General features: G+C 37.3%; 1 protein-coding gene across 1 annotated transcript in view; it reads right to left on the bottom strand.

Annotated features, from left to right (window-relative positions):
• Positions 1–15,666, bottom strand: part of LOC126161750 (piwi-like protein Ago3) — a 222,940-nt gene extending 207,274 nt beyond the window's left edge. Inside the window, exons 1-2 of the mRNA XM_049917799.1 lie at positions 15,379–15,666; positions 757–889 (exon numbers count right to left, since the gene is read on the bottom strand). Of these exons, the coding sequence (XP_049773756.1) occupies positions 757–873 (117 nt within the window). The 5' untranslated portion in view covers positions 874–889; positions 15,379–15,666. The remainder of the gene's footprint in view (positions 1–756; positions 890–15,378) is intronic.
• Positions 15,667–18,906: the final 3,240 nt, after the last annotated feature.

Genomic DNA, 18,906 nt, shown 5'->3' with positions numbered 1-18,906 from the left:
GCACAACTCTGTTCGCATGCATTTCTGACAAAATTCTTGAAATATTATCTGTCTTCACTATAGAGCTCTTCCAAAATAGAAAACTATAAGCCCCATGGGTTTCTCTTTGTCAAAAACTTTCTGGACTTCATGCGTCTGTTTCAGTTGATTTTGGTGATAAATAATTACATCAAGAATCATAGCACTGTGTGCCATGTATCTTCACAATCAGAATAATTTTTTTCTGAAAAAAAAAATAAAAAAAAACAAAACTGCCGAACGTGTGTGTGTGTGTGTGTGTGTGTGTGTGTGTGTTTTTACAAGAGTTTTAAACTGTTGTCAATGTTTTGCAATAGCTGGCAACAGCTGCAATTTTTGCCAAACTCACAACAATTATGTGTTTTTGTTTGTTGGAGTTGGTTTTCAGTGTGATGGTACCATAGGACTGGTCATGTGTGTATAAACTGTGCTTGAGTGAATGTGTGTGTGTGTGTGTGTGTGTGTGTGTGTGTGTGTGTGTGTGTGTGTGTGTGTGTGTGTGTGTGTTTTCTACTGCAGAAAGATGACTACATGAAAGCTATAATATTTGAGCAGTCTTTTTTATTGTGAATGTCTGTGACTCGATGCCTCCTCTATGTGGTGAGTAGCGATCTATGCTTTCCATATTGTTATTAAGAAAAGCGGCATTATTTTAAAACCATAATCGTGGCAGAAAAGTATCATCAAGAGAGGACACTATAAATCATGAACAAGACATTTTCTATAAAAAGTTTGTACCTTAACATCTGGAACTGGTTGGGAACTATCGGGTTCCTCACTGCCAGGTCTGCGCTGCTGTGCCCTTAGGGCCTCCAGCAGCTTGGCCCCACGACCACCTCTCCCAATGCCCTCCATATTATTTATATAGAGCCTGAGGATGAAAAAAGATGATCATCAGCACATTTCAAAATTAATGGGCAAGTGCAAAGGAGTTTTAAGAATCAAACTCTTACATGGGTTACTTTGACACGGTATTATTAGCTGATATGAGTTCAATTATACAAGTTGTCCACAATATTCATAACCGACAGTTTTAATTTCATTTTAAAATTACAGTTTACATAATATATAAATCTCAGCAATGAGAAAAGCTTGGAAATACACAATGAGAATAGTTCTCCAAGAAATAGAACTGAAGTTAAATTTTAAAATTTTTATTGTGTTAATATTCTTAATTTAAATGTTATTCCCGTGGTCTAAACTAGTAGTCAGCAAACTCGCTAGTAAAAAAATCAACTCGTTAATCAAGTATCAACAGCACAACAATTGAAATTTTTTTGAGAACCTAATTTCTTGAATAAACTATATAGTAGGTACATTGTTATTAACTTAATTGGGGTATTCCTAAGTTGGGTTAAAATATCAATGTAATTGATGTACATACATGGACATTGACCTTATTCACACTCATCTATATTTTTTGTCTATCTTCTTTATTCATCCTCTTTATCCATTCAAACCAACTCAACATACCTTTGTCAACAGTCAGTACCATCTTTTTTTCATTCCACAATGCTCCCTAAAATTAACTATTAGCTTTAACCTTAGATAAACTACACGTACGTACAATAACTACTTCTCATAACAACAGAATTACTATTTGATAAAACTAAAGTGCAGGGTAACAAACAAAAAAAATTAAAAATAATGATATGAGTTACAAACACTAACAAGGAGTATTGGCCACACATATCCTTGGAAATGTTTGGAAAGGTACCGGTAATATGATGATTTTAATTTTAGGCACACGTCCAGCTTCTCATAAGTAAGACAACTGCACATTCACCCACCAAATATTACAAGTCTTACAAGGATAACACCCAAGCAGTGCGACTGACTTTTTAAACCATCTACACGGTGATGTAGTTTAGGGCCCCAGGTACAGCACCCTGCAGTTGTTCACTCGGTGGACCCATGTTTGCAAGTAATTGACAGAAGAAGAATTTGGAATTTTGCGCCATCTTTCCAAACCTTAAAAATAATGAAAAATACACAGAGTAGAATTGTGGCATAGTGGTTGAGGTACGTTCCTGATGTACAGAAGGTTGTGGGATTGTATCTCATCAGGTGCTTTATTATTCTTTTTTAATGTTCACCGAAATGACTGATTATTATTTTTTTCAATTAATTGGTCTAATTGTTATTTTTTCTAATGTTTAATCCTTTATCACATAATTTTAATCATCATTAACTATTTCATTTGCTCTTAGCATGTCTTCCAATTCCTTTTTCATTTGGAATCTTTACACATGTGATATTACTTATTTTCATGTATTAACTTTGAATTAATTGCTTCTATATAAAGACATTCTTAGTTACTAAAATCTCTGACGATTCTTGTCCAATTCACTTCAAATCGTTACATGATACTCTAATAAATGTACAGATATATGCTACACGAAATTTTGATAGCAAAAATTTGGAAAGTTCATGTCCGATACACTTCAAATTTTTACATGATACTCTAATAAATGTTCGGACAGACTTAGGCTATAGGAAATGTAGTTAGCAAAAACCTCTAAATTTTCCTGACTTATTAACTTCATAGTTTTACACAATACTATAATAAACATTCCAAAAGACATAAACTACACATTTTAATGTATATAATACATAAATATCTATATACTATACAATGGGGATAAGTCACTGAGGAAAATCTTGAAAAGTTCTCAACTGATTTACTTCAATTTTTAGTCAATACTCTGATGAACATTTGGATGTACATAGGCTACATCCCTTATAATGTTTGCAACAGACAAATAAATATATCATATAACAGAGAAACTTTTGTTAACAAAAATCTCAGAACGTTCTTGACCGATTTACTTCAAATTCTTATACACTAGTCCACTACAGTACACATTCAAATAGGCATAGACTACATATTTTTTAATATATATGTTATATAAATACTTATAACAGGGAAACATTGTTAGCAAATATTTCAATAAGTTCTAGACCAGTTTCTTTCAAATTTTTGCATGATACTATAATAACCATTGAGATGAGCATAGGCTATGTACTGTATGTTTTAAATAACGCTGTAGGGGTTTTCTGTTAAAACAAACTGCAAAAAAAAAGTAAACTATGCTGTGAAAACATGCAGATTAGTTTTCTTGTTGGCTGTCAATTTTTAATCATAAGTGTACACAACAACGTACTGTTTTGTTTAATTCCTTGCAGCCAGCTCAACAGAAAACCAGAAAGTTGTATATGGCTTTATCAGCTTATGGTTAGAATACTACTACAGAATCTGAACCATACGCAACTTTGTAGTCCTACCCTTTCTGACATTAAAACCATGTAAAATACTGTCTTTGAAGCTGCTACCCTCACGGATTCAGCAACTGGAGAGGTCTCTCTCATACCTCGTATACCAATGATCCCTACCATTTTACCGATTCCAAGCCAGGTTTCCCTTACAACACCAATAAACAAGGCCCAAAATCAAAGAGGCAGGAGGGGGGAGGGGAGGAAATGGACACAGAGAGGGGGAGGAGGAATATTAACTGTATATGATTAATATATGACCTACGCCTGAGGTACAGGCAGAATCAACCATATTTTTCTCATTGCTAAGGTGCTATTCCAATATTGGAGAGCCTCGGCAAAACTGATGGGAGTTTATAGAAGGGGAGTAGCAATGGGCTGAAGTGCAAGTTGGAATTTGTATTGGGGAGACATAGTAAGGTATTCTGAGCAGATGTGGTAGCCACAGTGCCAGTGTGGTGTAATGGATAGTGCATCTGCCTAGTAAGCAGGAGACTCATGTTTGAATCCCGGTGCTGGTACAAATTTTGATTCATTGCTTCAGCCTGCATCATTACTGCAGAATGCAAAAAGTTGTGCTGAATAATTCAAACAATGTTGGAAAGGTAGAAACTTGTAGTGACTGAAGAAAAATTACAAAGGGAGTCGCACAAGGTATCTCTCCTTAGTTATCAGTTGCATTCTCTCTGCTGTTTTAGATGGTATTTACAATTCCCCCCCCCCCCCCCCCCCCACTGTGAAGCTGGAGTCAGCCCAAACAATTACTGCTCATCACATCTTTCATGCAACACCCAGTGTCAAGGGAAAGCATCTGTCTGTTTCCCGTTACGAACAAAATGATTTTTAATTTGGAATTATAATTGGTCCCAGCTTAGTCTAGTCCGATATTCATTTTATCAACATGTATTAACAGGGATGGTAAAACACTAAGAATAATCAAAACTCACACAGTGACAGCAGTGCCCTGGCGCGCACTAACTGCTGCTGCCAAGCTTGCGGCACTACTGAGTCACTGCTGACCTGATGTTTATTCTTTAAGTTTTACTGTCCCTGTTAATAAATATTGGCAAAATGAAAATGGGACTAGACTGATTTGGGAGTGGTCTATCGAATGAATGTGTAAAATTCTGATTTAAAAATAATTTTGTTCGCAATGGAAACAAACTGATGCTTTCTGCTGGCACTAGGTGCTGTATTAAAGACATGATGAGCAGTAATTTTTCGGACTGACTCCAGCTACAAAATGACAAAACGAGACTGCAAATACCTGCTGATACACCAGAAAGTGTGTACCTGATGACTCTTACAAGAGAGAACCCGTATATGTGGATGACCTTCCTCGTAACATTCATTCATCAAATCACAACTGGTACTTTTTGCAAACTATACTAGTGTTATAATGATTCACATTACAGAGAAAGCAATGGAAGGGACTGATAATGATGTTTTATAAAGAATTATGAAGTGGTTCTCTGAAAGTAGATCTTTTTTAAAAAAAAAAAAAGGAAGAAAGAAAGAAATCACTGTACAATAGTGTCTTACCAACAACTGATGGACCATATGAACAAGAATTAGTGAATATGGCAGAATGCTTGAAGTTTTTAGGTGCACATACTGCTGAAAACTTAAACCAGAAGAAGTGTATTATTGAGCATTTCACACAATTTAGTTCAACTACTTTTGCTCTTCGTGTAACTGCTAGGCTTGAAAACAAACAAATCATCCTCCTTACATATTTCCATGCAGTTAACATCTTACCGAGTAATTTTCTGAGGTAGCTCACCACCTAGAAATGAAGAACTGATTGCACAAAACCAATCAGCAAGAAAAATAAGTGGTGTTCACTCACGGTCATCGTGTGGGTATCTCTTCAAGGAGTTCAGCATTCTAACTGCACAACCATAAAACACACATTCCCTAACGAAAATTGTCATAAATAATTCATCACAATTGGGGAAGAACAATGATATCCATACTTACTACATTACAGGAAGAAATGACCTCTATTACCCATTATTAATGCTACCAGTGACTTTAAAGAAAAGGAAGTAGAAGAACTGACTATTTGCCAATATCACAAAATATCTGAAATGTAGGAAGGCAAGTTTCAAACCTAACTTAAAATCTTTTCTTCTGCACAACTCTTATTCAATGGTTGTTTTCTCTTTAAAAACCAATAGCCTATTTAAAATATATATATATAAAATAAAATAAAAAACAGTTTTCAAGTGTAGTTCCATGATTAGGACTGAAAAACGAGGTTTTCATGAATTTTAACACTAATCATGTAAGCATGTCTTGTAGACTGACTCTTTGAACATCATTTTGATAGAAGACTCATTCAAATGATCTATGGAACATGCAACCAACTAATTACACAATTTCCTCTTGACAAGGTTCATGTTTGAAAATTATTGTTTGCATGAGTATGTAGATCCCCAGGTGTTGAAATCAATATATATACCTTCTCGAGGTCTTGGAAAGCGGACCACTCGTGCTGTGAACTGAGTTTGCATTTGTTTTCCACCACTATTTCTAGTATTTTACCCATCTTCAACAACTGTAGTTGTATATATCGAAATAATCTGCAACCAGTTACTTGCTATATCCTCTCCCTGTGTTTGTCCTTTAAGTGCCAATAATCCTGAAAGCTGTTCTTTAGGACCTGTAGATGAAATAAATTTTTGTACAAAAGTGGAACTTTTGGTGTCCCTTTACATGGGAAGACTCATCAATTGCTACTGATAAAGATGAAACATCTTTTAGATATTTGACTTTGTGACATTTGAAGACATTTTGACTGTTCTATCTTTCACTGTTTTAGCAGAAATGATAACTATTTCTTTTTAGAGTATCTGCTTCCTTTTTAAAATCCTAAAATAACGCTTGGATGCATTTATAACAACAACTATTCATGCATTTGTTGCTTAAATATTATTCCTCTCTTAGCAATCTCTGTACCAACCACAAAACTTGCGGTATTAACATTTCCGGAATACTGTATCCTGTAATTAAACCTATAACTTTTTTCTCTCTCCTGAAGACCCTAAACTGCTTTCTTCCTTCCATCACCAACAGGATATTCAGAACAAAATGACGCATATTTGGTTGTAAAGTATGTGTCTAAGTTTGATTTTTTTTACTATCAGCCCATTTTTCCTGAGAAATAAGACAAGTTGAAAGACCATTTAAGTTTTGAATAAACGTGATGGTCTCAGTCCATTCAGTATTGCCTTGCGTGTTTCTACATTACTCCAGAATCCAAACTGATCTTCCCCGACGTCAGTTTCAACCAGTTTTTCCGTTCTGCTGTAAAGGATCTGTGTTAGTATTATGCAGCTGTGACTTACTAAACTGATAGTTTGGTAATTTTCACACCTGTATGCACCTGTTTTCTTTGGTACTGGAATTATTATATTCTTCTTGAAGTCTGAGGGTATTTCGCCTGTTTCATACATCTTTCTCACCGGTGAAAGAGCTTTGTCATGGATGGCTCTCCCAAGGCTATCTGTAGCTCTCACGGAATGTTGTCTACTCCTGGGGCTTTGTTTTGACTTCTTTCAGTGCTTTGTCAAAGTCTTTATGCAGAATTATATCTCCCATCTCATCTTTATCCATGTCCTCTTCCATTTCCATAATATTGCCCTCTAGCACATCTCCCTTGTACAGACACTCTATATACTCCTTCCACCTTTCTGCTTTCCCTTCTTTGCTTAGGACTGGTTATCCATGTGAGCTCTTAATGTGATTTTCATTTATATATTAAAGTATTTGCAACATTGTTCAAAAGATCTTTTAAAGCACATTACGTAGACTGCTAAGCTTTAGTACATATCTCATGTTCTGTTAAAATAATTAATGTACAGAGCCAAGAATTATAATTTTAACCAAATATTTTCATTACTAATATTAACTTTATTTAGGAGTATCATATGAGCATATTTAAATGACAATTATTCTACACAGACAAATGTTTAGTTATTCCTAATATGCATGATTCAGTCACACCACCAGTACATAAACTGTTTTCCAAAGGCACAAAACAAGAGCCTTCCTCCTCAGGCCAAAAGAATGACACTGATGGTCCAGATGGGTAGAAAAAAAGTAGTTCAGCATTTCTGCCTTCATCAAATACATTCCTGACAAAGCCAAAGTACCATCTGTTATATACAGCTGCCACAAGAGCATTTTGTTGAGGAAATCGATGAAGGCTTTTCAGAACAAGTCACTTTTCTAATTTCTAATGAATCACAGAAAAGCGGTTTGTAACTGTGAAAATTTCTGGTAGCAGTTGTGTGCATTGTCAAAAATCCCTTCTCAAGTTTCTTTTGCAGGAAATCTACAGTGATTTTCTCTAAGAAATGGAAAAAAAAATTGTCAATGTTAACCCTGCAGAAATTGTAAACACCAGTTGCAGTTGTTACTTGTAAAGCCTCTAGTTGAAGACTAGCTTTTCTCAATATGTTTTACAGTTTCTCCCAATCCATCACAAACAGATTTACCATGACTAGTTACAAAAAAGGAATTTTCAGCATCAATGGAAATACCATTTTTGTGTTCACGCAAGTATTTAAAGCTTTTTTTCTAATTTTATATTGAGCAGCACATCCATCAGTGAAATAATGCAGTTTATTGACTTGCACATAGTGTTCACCCAACAACTTAACCATATCTGAACAGCATTTACTAATCTTACATTGTGGTCCATGTTATCACTTATAATCCAATGGTATTGCTATTAACAATTTTTTCCCTCATTCATCACATGAACACAAATGGGATGGACTGTACAGCTGCTTTTTGTTCAGTGATGGCTCTGAGCACTATGGGACTTAAACAGCTGTGGTCATCAGTCCCCTAGAACTTAGAACTACTTAAACCTAACTAACATAAGGACATCACACACATCCATGCCCGAGGCAGGATTCGAACCTGCGACCGTAGCAGTTGCGCGGTTCCGGACTGAGCGCCTAGAAACGCTAGACCACCGCAGCCGGCTTTGTTCAGTGATAATTATGGGCTTCATTACTTAGAAAAGTAGTAGTTTTCAGCAAAGATCGTTAACAGAATTGGTTTTTCTGGGATTAGACTTTCTTACAAATTTTTTGTGCCCTTGCCCGACACAAAGATACAAATGAGTGTGGTTTAAGTGCCTGTAATTTTGTTACCAACAAATAAGCAGATTGTTTTACCAATTCAGTCCGATTGTCTGTGTTAATCCACTGGCTTTGCTCAATTTCATCATCAACATCTTTGTAAGATGAGTTTTCTTTCAAAAATTCTAATGTGTCATCACTGGGACAATCACCACACTGAGTAAGCATACAGTCATAGTTTTCTGAGTAACTTATAAGAATATTTATTAGTTATTTATATTTTTCTTGAATGTTTTCTGGATCCAAAAGCAGTTTCACATTTTGGCAGATACCATAAACACACACTGAATGAGTGCCTGTAGTAACAGCGAAAATACACCATTTGCTCTTCGTGAACAAAAAAACCAATGTTAATTGGGTTCTCCCATTTTAAGCTATAATATGGCTCTTAGATTGTCAGGAATAAATCTTTTTTGCATATACGCATTCTTCTGAATGCCAGCTTTGTCTTTTGCTCCTGGTATATTTATAATTTCGGTAAAAATCAGTGACAAACTTTACAACTTCATCAGTGATCTTTTATCTCTTTTTGGCTTAGGAACTGATAAAATACCCAGCTCTGTTTTCATTTTCTTTGCCTGCCAAACCAAATACTCACAAACACTCAATTCTGACATTTTTTTTCTTTCAACCAAGAGGGAGGAGCTAAAGTTAAAACCTGAATTTTTTCATGCCTCATTACAATAGCACCAACTTTTCTTTAATTAACTGAATTTTTTCATGCCTCATTACAATAGCACCAACTTTTCTTTAATTAACAACAGTGTGGCATCAAAATCTTTGGCTTTCTTAAAAATTTCATCATCCATTTTATCAACCATACTATTAGAAATTTCACACTACAGTCCAATGCCTGGTACACTTTTTCTTCCAAAACATGCTTTACTTTTTCTAGCTCCTGTTTGCCATATGACACCTTACTGTGATTTGGAATGGAATGAAGTTTTAAGGGAGAGCCCGGTGAATCACACAAAGTTTTATTTGCATTCTTGATACTTTGACTTTTTAGCACTTACTCACGTAATGTCACCTCCAGGTCACTGGCATCACTTTCATTTCCATCACTGATTTCACTTTTCTGTTCACAAATCTTTTCTGCCTGGTTTGACATCAATTTTCCATGCACTTAATGATTTAGACAAAGCCAAACTTACTGACCTCAAGGATTTTTTTAATTGTCTGCCTGTGTATATGGAATGGACAACAAGTTATTTGAGGGCTTTCAAAAACCTTTACTAATAACTTAAACCTTTACTAATAACTTATGTCCACATATAGTTGTTTCTTATTCATCTGGAAAGTTTATATTGGACCTTAACATTACCAAATCTTGTTGGTCTTCATTCAGCTCAGTTTTTACCGAGATGTAAGTCATCAAATGACATGGCATTGTAAGAAATTTTCTGACACTACACGAATTCAGTAGTGGGTCAGACATGGCTGAACTTACCTGGAATGATTTTTTTCATTACAATAAAAAGTTCTTTGATTTATTCGTGTGTCCATTCACAGGAGACCCATTAATATTTTTATTTTAGTAGGAGGCTTATGACCTTAGGAATTTTTTAAGATCAAAACTAGGTAGCCAGAAAGTTGGAGATATGTGATAAGTGTCTTTCATTGCCGTCGTCATAATTTTTCCAGAAATTAGGAAGTTACCTACTTCTTTTTTCTAACTTTCCTGCTTGAATAAATGTGTCCTTGTTAACTACATGCCTCTCTTAACATCTGAAAAAAAATTCCAAATCACAAGTCTCACATACAACTGTGTTATGAGTATTTCTGTAGATAAGCACCTCTTGCATGGACATTCTCACAGAGCCAAATTACCAGAACATCACTATACTGAAATTCAACACAAAAAAGTTTTAGTGTGAGACCAAAAAGAATTTCCAGTAGTTTTTATGCTATAGGTATATGCAAATATACAAAATTTCATGAAAAGTTGAGACGGAAGGTTACGAATCCTAAACTACTGGGCAATCTGACATGGAATGACCCTTGTCAAACATAAAACCTTTACTTTAACATCTCATGTGTGTGTGTTTGGATTTTAAGGGAACTCAAAGGCGGCATCATCATTAAAAAATGAATGTAGAGATAAATTCTAAAACTGTTGCACACTCGCGCTCGAAATGACCTCACAGACATTATCTTACAACATTTGCTAAAACAAATTAGAAAGACTGAAAGTAGATACTCACAAAACTAAAACATAGAAAACAAAACACCGAAGAGTTACAAGAAAAGCACAGGACAATGAGACTGGCTGGCAACTTACAAAAAGCTTTCATGAGCCAGTCATCATGTTAACACACAAAAATCTTGTTAAAATCTTTTTAAAATACTGGAAAATTCAAAAACTTTAAAACTTGAACCACATTCGTCTGAATGTTACTTAAAACAAATGGCACATCTGTCAGTAAATTAGCCGTGGCCTGCTGGACAGAAAATAAAACATAGTGCACACTGATCTGCATGCCATAAGCACCACACATTGCAGGGTCCTCTCACCAGAGTAAGAATCCATGCGTCATGGGACTGTAGTCTATGCAAAGACGAGTAAGATGTACCTTGTCCCATCGACCTGGCTGGAAGGAGGTACGCCATGTACCTGAACAGCGACGTGACAACATGCAGCAGGACGACGCAATGAAATAACTGAGGATCACGACATACCTCCTTGGCTGCTACATCCACCCTTTCGTTCCCCTGCAAATATCCATGTAACCTGGTACCCAGCATAACAACCCTTCTTCCCCAGTAGTTATTGTTGGAGGAGTGCATCCTGGATATTCTGAATTACCTTCTCTGCTGGGTGAAAATGTTGGAGGGAGTGAATGGTGCTCAGAGAATCTGAACAGGAAATAAATTTAGCACTGGAAGAACGTCCCATCTACTACAGGGTCCGCAAGATTGCATACAATACTGCGTCAAAGACAGTAAATATTTAAGGCATTCGGACCTTCATGACATGATCCACAGAGCAACCAACAGAGTCCTCCTGCTTAACAACATCCGTAAAGACAACTACACAGTTGTGGTGTTGAAATAAAATGTCAGAAAACAACCCCATTAAAAACAGAAGTAGGAGTGCAATCTCCCCTGTACTGCACTAAATCTAAAGTGACACTAGGCTTCTACAGCAACCAAACTGGCAGACAGTTAAAACCCTGGATTTGTGGATGTCAATGATTCACACCGAGTGACTGCAGCACACACTGCACACGGGTACCAAACGGCTTTGTAGCTCGCGGATGGTTGGAGAAAAGGCATTCCGCAGGTGGACAAGCAACAGTATGGTATGCGGATTAAGTTGGAGCTGGGGTGAACTTACACGCTTGCTGCAACATGAGGAGCTGCTGCCTGATGGTGTGAGGTGGTGCTCCGGCCTCAGCACATAGACTGGGTATGGGCCATTGGTCTTATAAGCACCCATGGCCAGTCAATCCTTTCATGGTGGACAGCGTCAATGATCTTCAAAAAAGAAGGTCTCACCATTCCATACACCCATAGTCCAGCCACAAACACTCGAAAGCCCTATAAAATTGGAGCAGAAGCACCCTGTCTGCACTCAAGAGACCTGTAGCTAAGGCACTAGATTTTCACTGCCTTGATGGTTCTGGTTTTCAGGTATCTCAGGTGTGGCAATCACGACAATTTGGAGTAAAAAATGAGGCCCAGAAAGCTCACTGAATCTCTAAAATGTGGGATGGTGTCCCTCACATCCGAGTCAGCTAAATTAAAAGTACAACAAGAACAATTAAAATGAGCACACACACACACACACACACACACACACACACACACACACACTTCTGCAGAAACCTCATCTTCACAGTCCACTCCTCTAACCTACGCACTGTAAGTTGCAACTGCTGGCCGTTGAAACACTTGAGGAGGATCAGAAAACAGCAAAATCATCCACAAATAAGGAGCACTGTACAGAGGACTACTTGTCATAGATGTGATACTGTTTATGGCTATGGCAAAAGAGGGTAACACTTAAAACACTGCCCCGAGAAACACCATTCTCTTCCTCAAAACAAGCTGACATCAAAGCACCAACTCAGGTCTTAAAAAACTCTGAGACAGAGAAGATTTTATGAAGACGGTGAGGTGGCCATGGAAGCCCCACTTATGCAGTTGTGCAAGAATACAGTGTCTACAATATGCATTATGGTATCGAAGAATATGCCAATATAGTGATGTTTGCGTATGGAAGCGCACTGAATAGCCGCCTCTAGTAGAGTCAGGTTGTCAACAGTGAAACAAAATCTCAGGACGCCACACTGAGAACGGCTAAAGAGTTGTCTGGTCTCTAACAGCCAGATCAGACAACAGTTAACCGTTTGCTCCAGCGCCTTTCCTACACAGCTCATTAAGATAATAACTCTTATAACTACTGGGTCACGTGTGCTTCTCTCCTGGTTTGAGGAGAAGTATCTGAAGTGCCTCTCTCCACGAGTTTGAGAATTACCTGTCTGCTATATAAAACTGAAACATTCGAGGAGGATTTTCTTTGATGCTGCTGGAAAATGTCAAAGCACGGAGTACCAGATTGGGTCGTGGCCGGGTGCAGTATCATGAGTTTCACACAGGGTCGATTCCAGCTCGCACGTGGAGAAAGGGTAATTGTAAGTTCCAGAATTGGTGGATCTGAAGGCCATTTTTCCCCTATATAAAGGTGCACGGTACTGACTACTCCTGAGAGGAGTGGAAGGAAAAGTGCCAAACTGCAGAAGACTCCTTGACTGTGTGGAGCTTACTACTACAAGCAGAAGCGCACCAGACACCATTCCATTTTAGGGCAAAGAGAGATTTGACGTAGATCTGCAGCTGGAATTATAAAAGAAAATGCGGGGTAAGTATTTGCTTCTCCAGCCAAATAGTCAGCCAGAACATTCCCTGGGATGCCCACGACTTGGGACCCAGAGAAAGAAAAACCAAGTAGGCGGCATGGCCAAGGGCACAGAGGAGGCCATAGATAGCAGAGACCAAAGGGCGATGAGTAGCATCAGTCAATAGCCTGCACACTGCTCATTCAGTCTGAACAAATTAAAACACTGTGGAGGGAGGCCTGAGAAACAAAATGGAGGGCTCTGTGAATGGCTAGAAGCTCTGTTGTGAACACACTACACGATCCCAGCAATAAATGGTGTTCTAAACTGGTAGGAGATGTGAAAGTGTATCCCACCTTATTGGTTATCTTAGAAGCATCAGTGTGGAAGATGGTGGCACCCTGGAACACAGGGGTGACATAGATCTTAGGACACTGGAATAGATCTGTCCTAATATGCGGTCTACGCACCATCCAAGGGACTTATGGGAGGAAAGACAAAGGATGCATTCCAGTGAGACTCATGCCAACTGGCAATCCCATCTGTGAGTGGGTCCCAGGAGGGAGACATCCCTCGTTAGCAAAGAGGGCAGAGTACACGGGATGGTCAGGGAATTAGGTAAATGGCAAATGCAAAAGAAACCGTTTTATTTGCAGAGGGGGAATCCCCACTTGTGTGTGGAGACTGTCAATGGGTCTAGTGTGAAAGGCACCAATAACCAGCCACACCCCACAATGGTGAACAGGGTCATGCAGTTGCAAATAGGAAGGAGCTGTTGAGCCACAAACAAAAATTTCTCAGGTGTAAATATACAGAACAATTTCAATGCCAGGGGAAGAGAGACACTCTCTCCTCAATAGTATCTAAAATTAACTTCCTTTTGGCAATGCACTCTAAATGACAGTGGCCCTATTATTAATTTCAGTTTTCAGGGCCTGCCAGACATAAGAGCTGTCTCTAACAGAATGACTAGGAAACTTGCAGAAATGAAAAAGGCTTTTGAATTTACTGTGGATCAGCATTTATGGGAAGCTTTAAATACAACAAGCATCTAAAAACTTGCCCTAGTTGCTGGTAAATAAATAGGAACCTCCTGAAAAGCAAATTTTGATTGTGGTTATCCATTTACTAGAGTAACTGGGTGGCACATGCTATATTCTAAGAATTAAAGTATTCTAGCATACGAAGAAATCACATCAGACTGATGAAGGGAGACAGGGCAGAAACGGTTATATATTGTTTGTCTAGGCAAACTGGTAATACTGCAAGATCGCTCTCAGTTACTATAAACAATACTGCGAGCTCTACTGTTGTATACAGATACATTAAAATAACCAAAGTCATAAAACATACTGTTTAAGAAGCTTTCTTAGTGAATACTACAGAGACAGGCCTAACTAACAATTTTACTTGGAGAAAAAGATAATGGCAATTGATGCACAATAAAACACATTTAAAATGTTTTTTTTTTAATCTAATCACTGCACAAATAGCTCGTTATCAGTATGAAAGAGGGCCATCTTTAATAATTTCGACAAATTCAGGCTAAAGAGTTAGTGCAAATCCCCACCACCTTACCAGAGGTGTAGATAGTCTTAATGATAATCATTTAGATTTGTGTTGGAGAAGTTCAAGAATGCGAAAGAGGAATAAAGGCAGCGATGACTTTTTTCCGGCGTACTTAACGCACGCACTTTACACGAACTGTATATGCTACGTACATTACAGAACACAGTATTAGTTAGCACACAAATCTCCAACATGTATTTTGAATCACGTTATATACATGCATTTACATAAAAACACACAATAACTGGGAGATGGAGAGGGGGTTTGCGGTACGGAAATGTTATCCTAATCTGTTTTGATTTCCTCAAAGTTCATAAATATTTTCTATTAGGCTTTCCTTGATTACCAAAGTACGTACTAATAGCAGAACACTTGCTAGTGTGAAGTACGAATGTACTTAATCTTGCGTTATTTAAAAATTTGAGTAATCCCACGTAACTAAATCTAAGCGTCTGGCAAACTAAATAACACGTTACGAAATAACATTAAAGGCGGTGTCTAGAAAAATTGCAAGTACTTACTCTCTCTTGGGTGTCTAATATCGGAGACTTTGGGTGAAATTCCTTTTGTCTTTTGTGTCACTGGACCAACAAAGCAAAAAATATTTTTCTAGGGCATACTTTGAATGGAACAGGTTCTCCGTGTCGGCATAATCAACATATGTTGAAAATCAATACAGTTCCACTGTCTACCTTGTACAAGTCATTAAAACAAAACACTAAAAACAAAACTAACGAATATCCAATTTTTCACCACCACCACCAACACCACAACTTAACTTCCCACCACTCATGGCGTCCACATTCTGTTTGAGGTTCACAACCGCAGATATTATTACACACAACGGGATAAATACTCCGGCTTCCCTCCGAATGCGAGCTGAGGTAAGATCGATTCACTGGATGTCAACGGAATATCAAGGCACTGATGAGAACTGCATCATCAAATAACGATATCTTTACACTAAATGGAACGAAATAAAGTTATGCCACTTAGCTCACTATCGACAACTAACCAAACAGCGGGTCGGATAAGCATAAAAGAAACCGGGAATGCTCCTTGACTAACATCACTGGACACTCAGTGCAGTGAGGACCAATTTAAAGAATCTTAAGAACAACAAAGCACCTGGTCCGGATGCAATAACAAATGAGCAGCTCAAGAGATTATAGACGAAACCACTCGTCCAATTGAATAGTTGTTACAACGGCCTGCTCAACTGCTATTTCCTGGAAAAATGGCACCTGGTACACATCACTCCTATTCCAAAACCTAGGAAAGACTTAATTCAACCTGCCAATCACAGACCGATCAGTTTACTGAGCAATCCAGGAAAAATTTGGAAATGATCATTAAGGAAAGACTACAAGACGTTTTAGTTGCAGATGGGATTACCTAACCAGAACAATATGTGTTTCAGTGGAAGATTTCTGCATAGCTCGAAGTACTGAGAATTACAGAACATATCACACAGAATTTCAGTATGACAAATCGGTTCACTGTTGTTTTTCTAAACGTTGAATGGGCCTATGATAAGGTCTGGCGTGAGAACTTTTTATGGGAAATGAGAGACCAAACGGCAGCCCCAGACGACTATATTAAACTCATAGCCAGGTTTCTTTCCAACAGAAAAATGCGAGTGCGAACTGAAGGCATCAGATCGTACATCAAACTCATAGAGGCTGAAATTCTACAAGGCTCGGCCTTGTCATCACTCCTGTTCACGATCTACCTCAACAACACGCCAACGATTGCAATCGTTCAACTGGCATATTTCGCTGACAACACTGCATACTTCACGAGTGGACGCCAACATCAGAACACTACAGACACAACTGAACCTCACCACAGAGTGGTGCACACATAACAAGATTAAAATTAAACCATGCAAAACTACAGCAATAAACTTTAGCAAAAAAATCCACAACTTGAGGGAAAACTTACTATCCAAGAGCAAGAGGTACTATGGGCTCAGTTGCCAAGTATCTAGGAGTCATAGCCACGTACAAAACTTAAAACTTAAGGCCTGTGGCAAGGCGTGGGAACTGATGCCACAATTCCACAGTAGTGAGTTCAGAATCTCAAGAAAAGTTATACTCCATGAAGCAGCTGTGCTATCAAAAAATCTTTACAGGATTACATCTCACTTGCAAGAGCCAAACACAGCACATTCAGGTATTATAAAACAAAGTCCTTCAGTGAATACTTTGGGCTTCATGATACATGCACATCCAGATGCTGGATAAAGAGCTCAATATGGAACCTGTCGTAGAAATTATCAAACTCATGTCCACAAAAATTCATGAGAAATTAGACCAACTCAGACATGTCATACATCACATCTGAGAAGTGAAAAAACCACTCTCGAAATGGCGAAAATGAAGTTACATGATATCATCTGTCTTAAAAGAAGTCAAAGTATACAGAATAACAGAGGTGACGTCATGAATGAATCATAAAGTCCAATTTAGCAAAATTACACTGGCTATCACATCATGATAAGTCATCAACACGCCAGGGAGTACATTACTTTAGTACTTGTTCTATAGATCATTAATACGACATTTCGTAATGTTGTGGACTGTGTCAATCGAAAATAAGTTTTCATTACACAATATTATAGTTTTTTTTTTTTTTTTTACATTTACTACTTCATATCTAAAAATTCATCTATTGAGTCAAAGGATTTATCATTTAGAAATTCTTTTAAATTGTTTTCGGGCTTTTGTTGTCAATCTATCAGACTTTTAATGCTATTTGGCAAATGACCAAAGATTTTTGTGTCAGCATAATTCACGCCTTTCTATGCAAAAGTCAGATTTAACCGAGAATAGTGAAGATCATGCCTTGTTCTAGTGTTGAAGCTATGCACTTCGCTATTATTTTTGAATTGGGATGAGTTATTAATGAAAAATTTCATAAATGAATTTATGCATTGCAAAGATACTGTGACTATCACAAGTTCCTTAAATAAATGTCTGCAAGGTGATCTTTGGTAGCCTCCAGCTAATATTCTGATTACACGCTTTTGTGCAATGAATACTTTTCCTCGATAAATTACACAAAATATGATGCCATATGAAAGCAGTGAATGAAAATAGGCATAGTAAATTTGCAGTAACCCTAATAGCATCAGTAGCCATATCTAACCGTTTCAGCAGGTCATCAGTGTGTTTCTTCAAATTTAATTTCTCATCAGGGCACACACCCAGAAATTTTAAATATTCTGACTTAGCAACAGACTTTTGTCCAAAGTCTATATTTATCAATGGGGTTATACTGAGTTTTCTCAAAATTTAGCGAGAGTCCCACTTAATAACTTTTTGATAGATATTGTTTATAATTTCCTCAAATAATTCTTGATTGTTGAGTGTGATTACTATACTTGCATCATCAGCAAAAAGAATGAGTCTTGCATCTTCATGAATATAGGGTGATATATATATATATATATATATATATATATATATATATATATATATATATATATATATATATATACAACAAGGGACCCAAGACTGAACTCTGTGGATCACTATTCTTGATACCTCCCCAGTTAGAGGACTCTGCTGAGTTTTGCAGACTATGTGAACTCTGTACTGTTAATTTCAGCCTTCTGCATTCTTCCAGTTATATATGAATTAAACCATTTGTGCACTATCCCACACAATACTTAAGTTTACCTAGAAGAATTTCATGATTCACACAGTAAGAGCCTTTGAAAGATCACAAAATTTCCAATAGCTGGTGTTCAGTTATTCAGAGCATTTAATATTTGATCAGTGAAAGCGTATATAGCATTTTGTGTTGAAAAGTCTTTCTGGAAACCAAACTGACATTTTGTTAGTACTTCATTTGTACAAATATGTGAATATGCACTTGAATGCACTACTTCTTTAAGAATTTTGGAAATTCCATCAGAAGTGAGATTGGGTGGTAATTGTTAGCATCTGAGGTATTCCCTTTTTTATGCAATGGCTTAACAATAGCATATTTCAGTCTATCTGGTAAAATGCCCTGTTTCAGTGAGATACTACATATGTGGCTCA

The sequence above is a fragment of the Schistocerca cancellata genome, chromosome 2 (genome assembly GCF_023864275.1).
Source record: "Schistocerca cancellata isolate TAMUIC-IGC-003103 chromosome 2, iqSchCanc2.1, whole genome shotgun sequence".
Taxonomy (NCBI): domain Eukaryota; kingdom Metazoa; phylum Arthropoda; class Insecta; order Orthoptera; family Acrididae; genus Schistocerca; species Schistocerca cancellata.
This window is presented reverse-complemented; position numbering and strand designations above follow the sequence as displayed.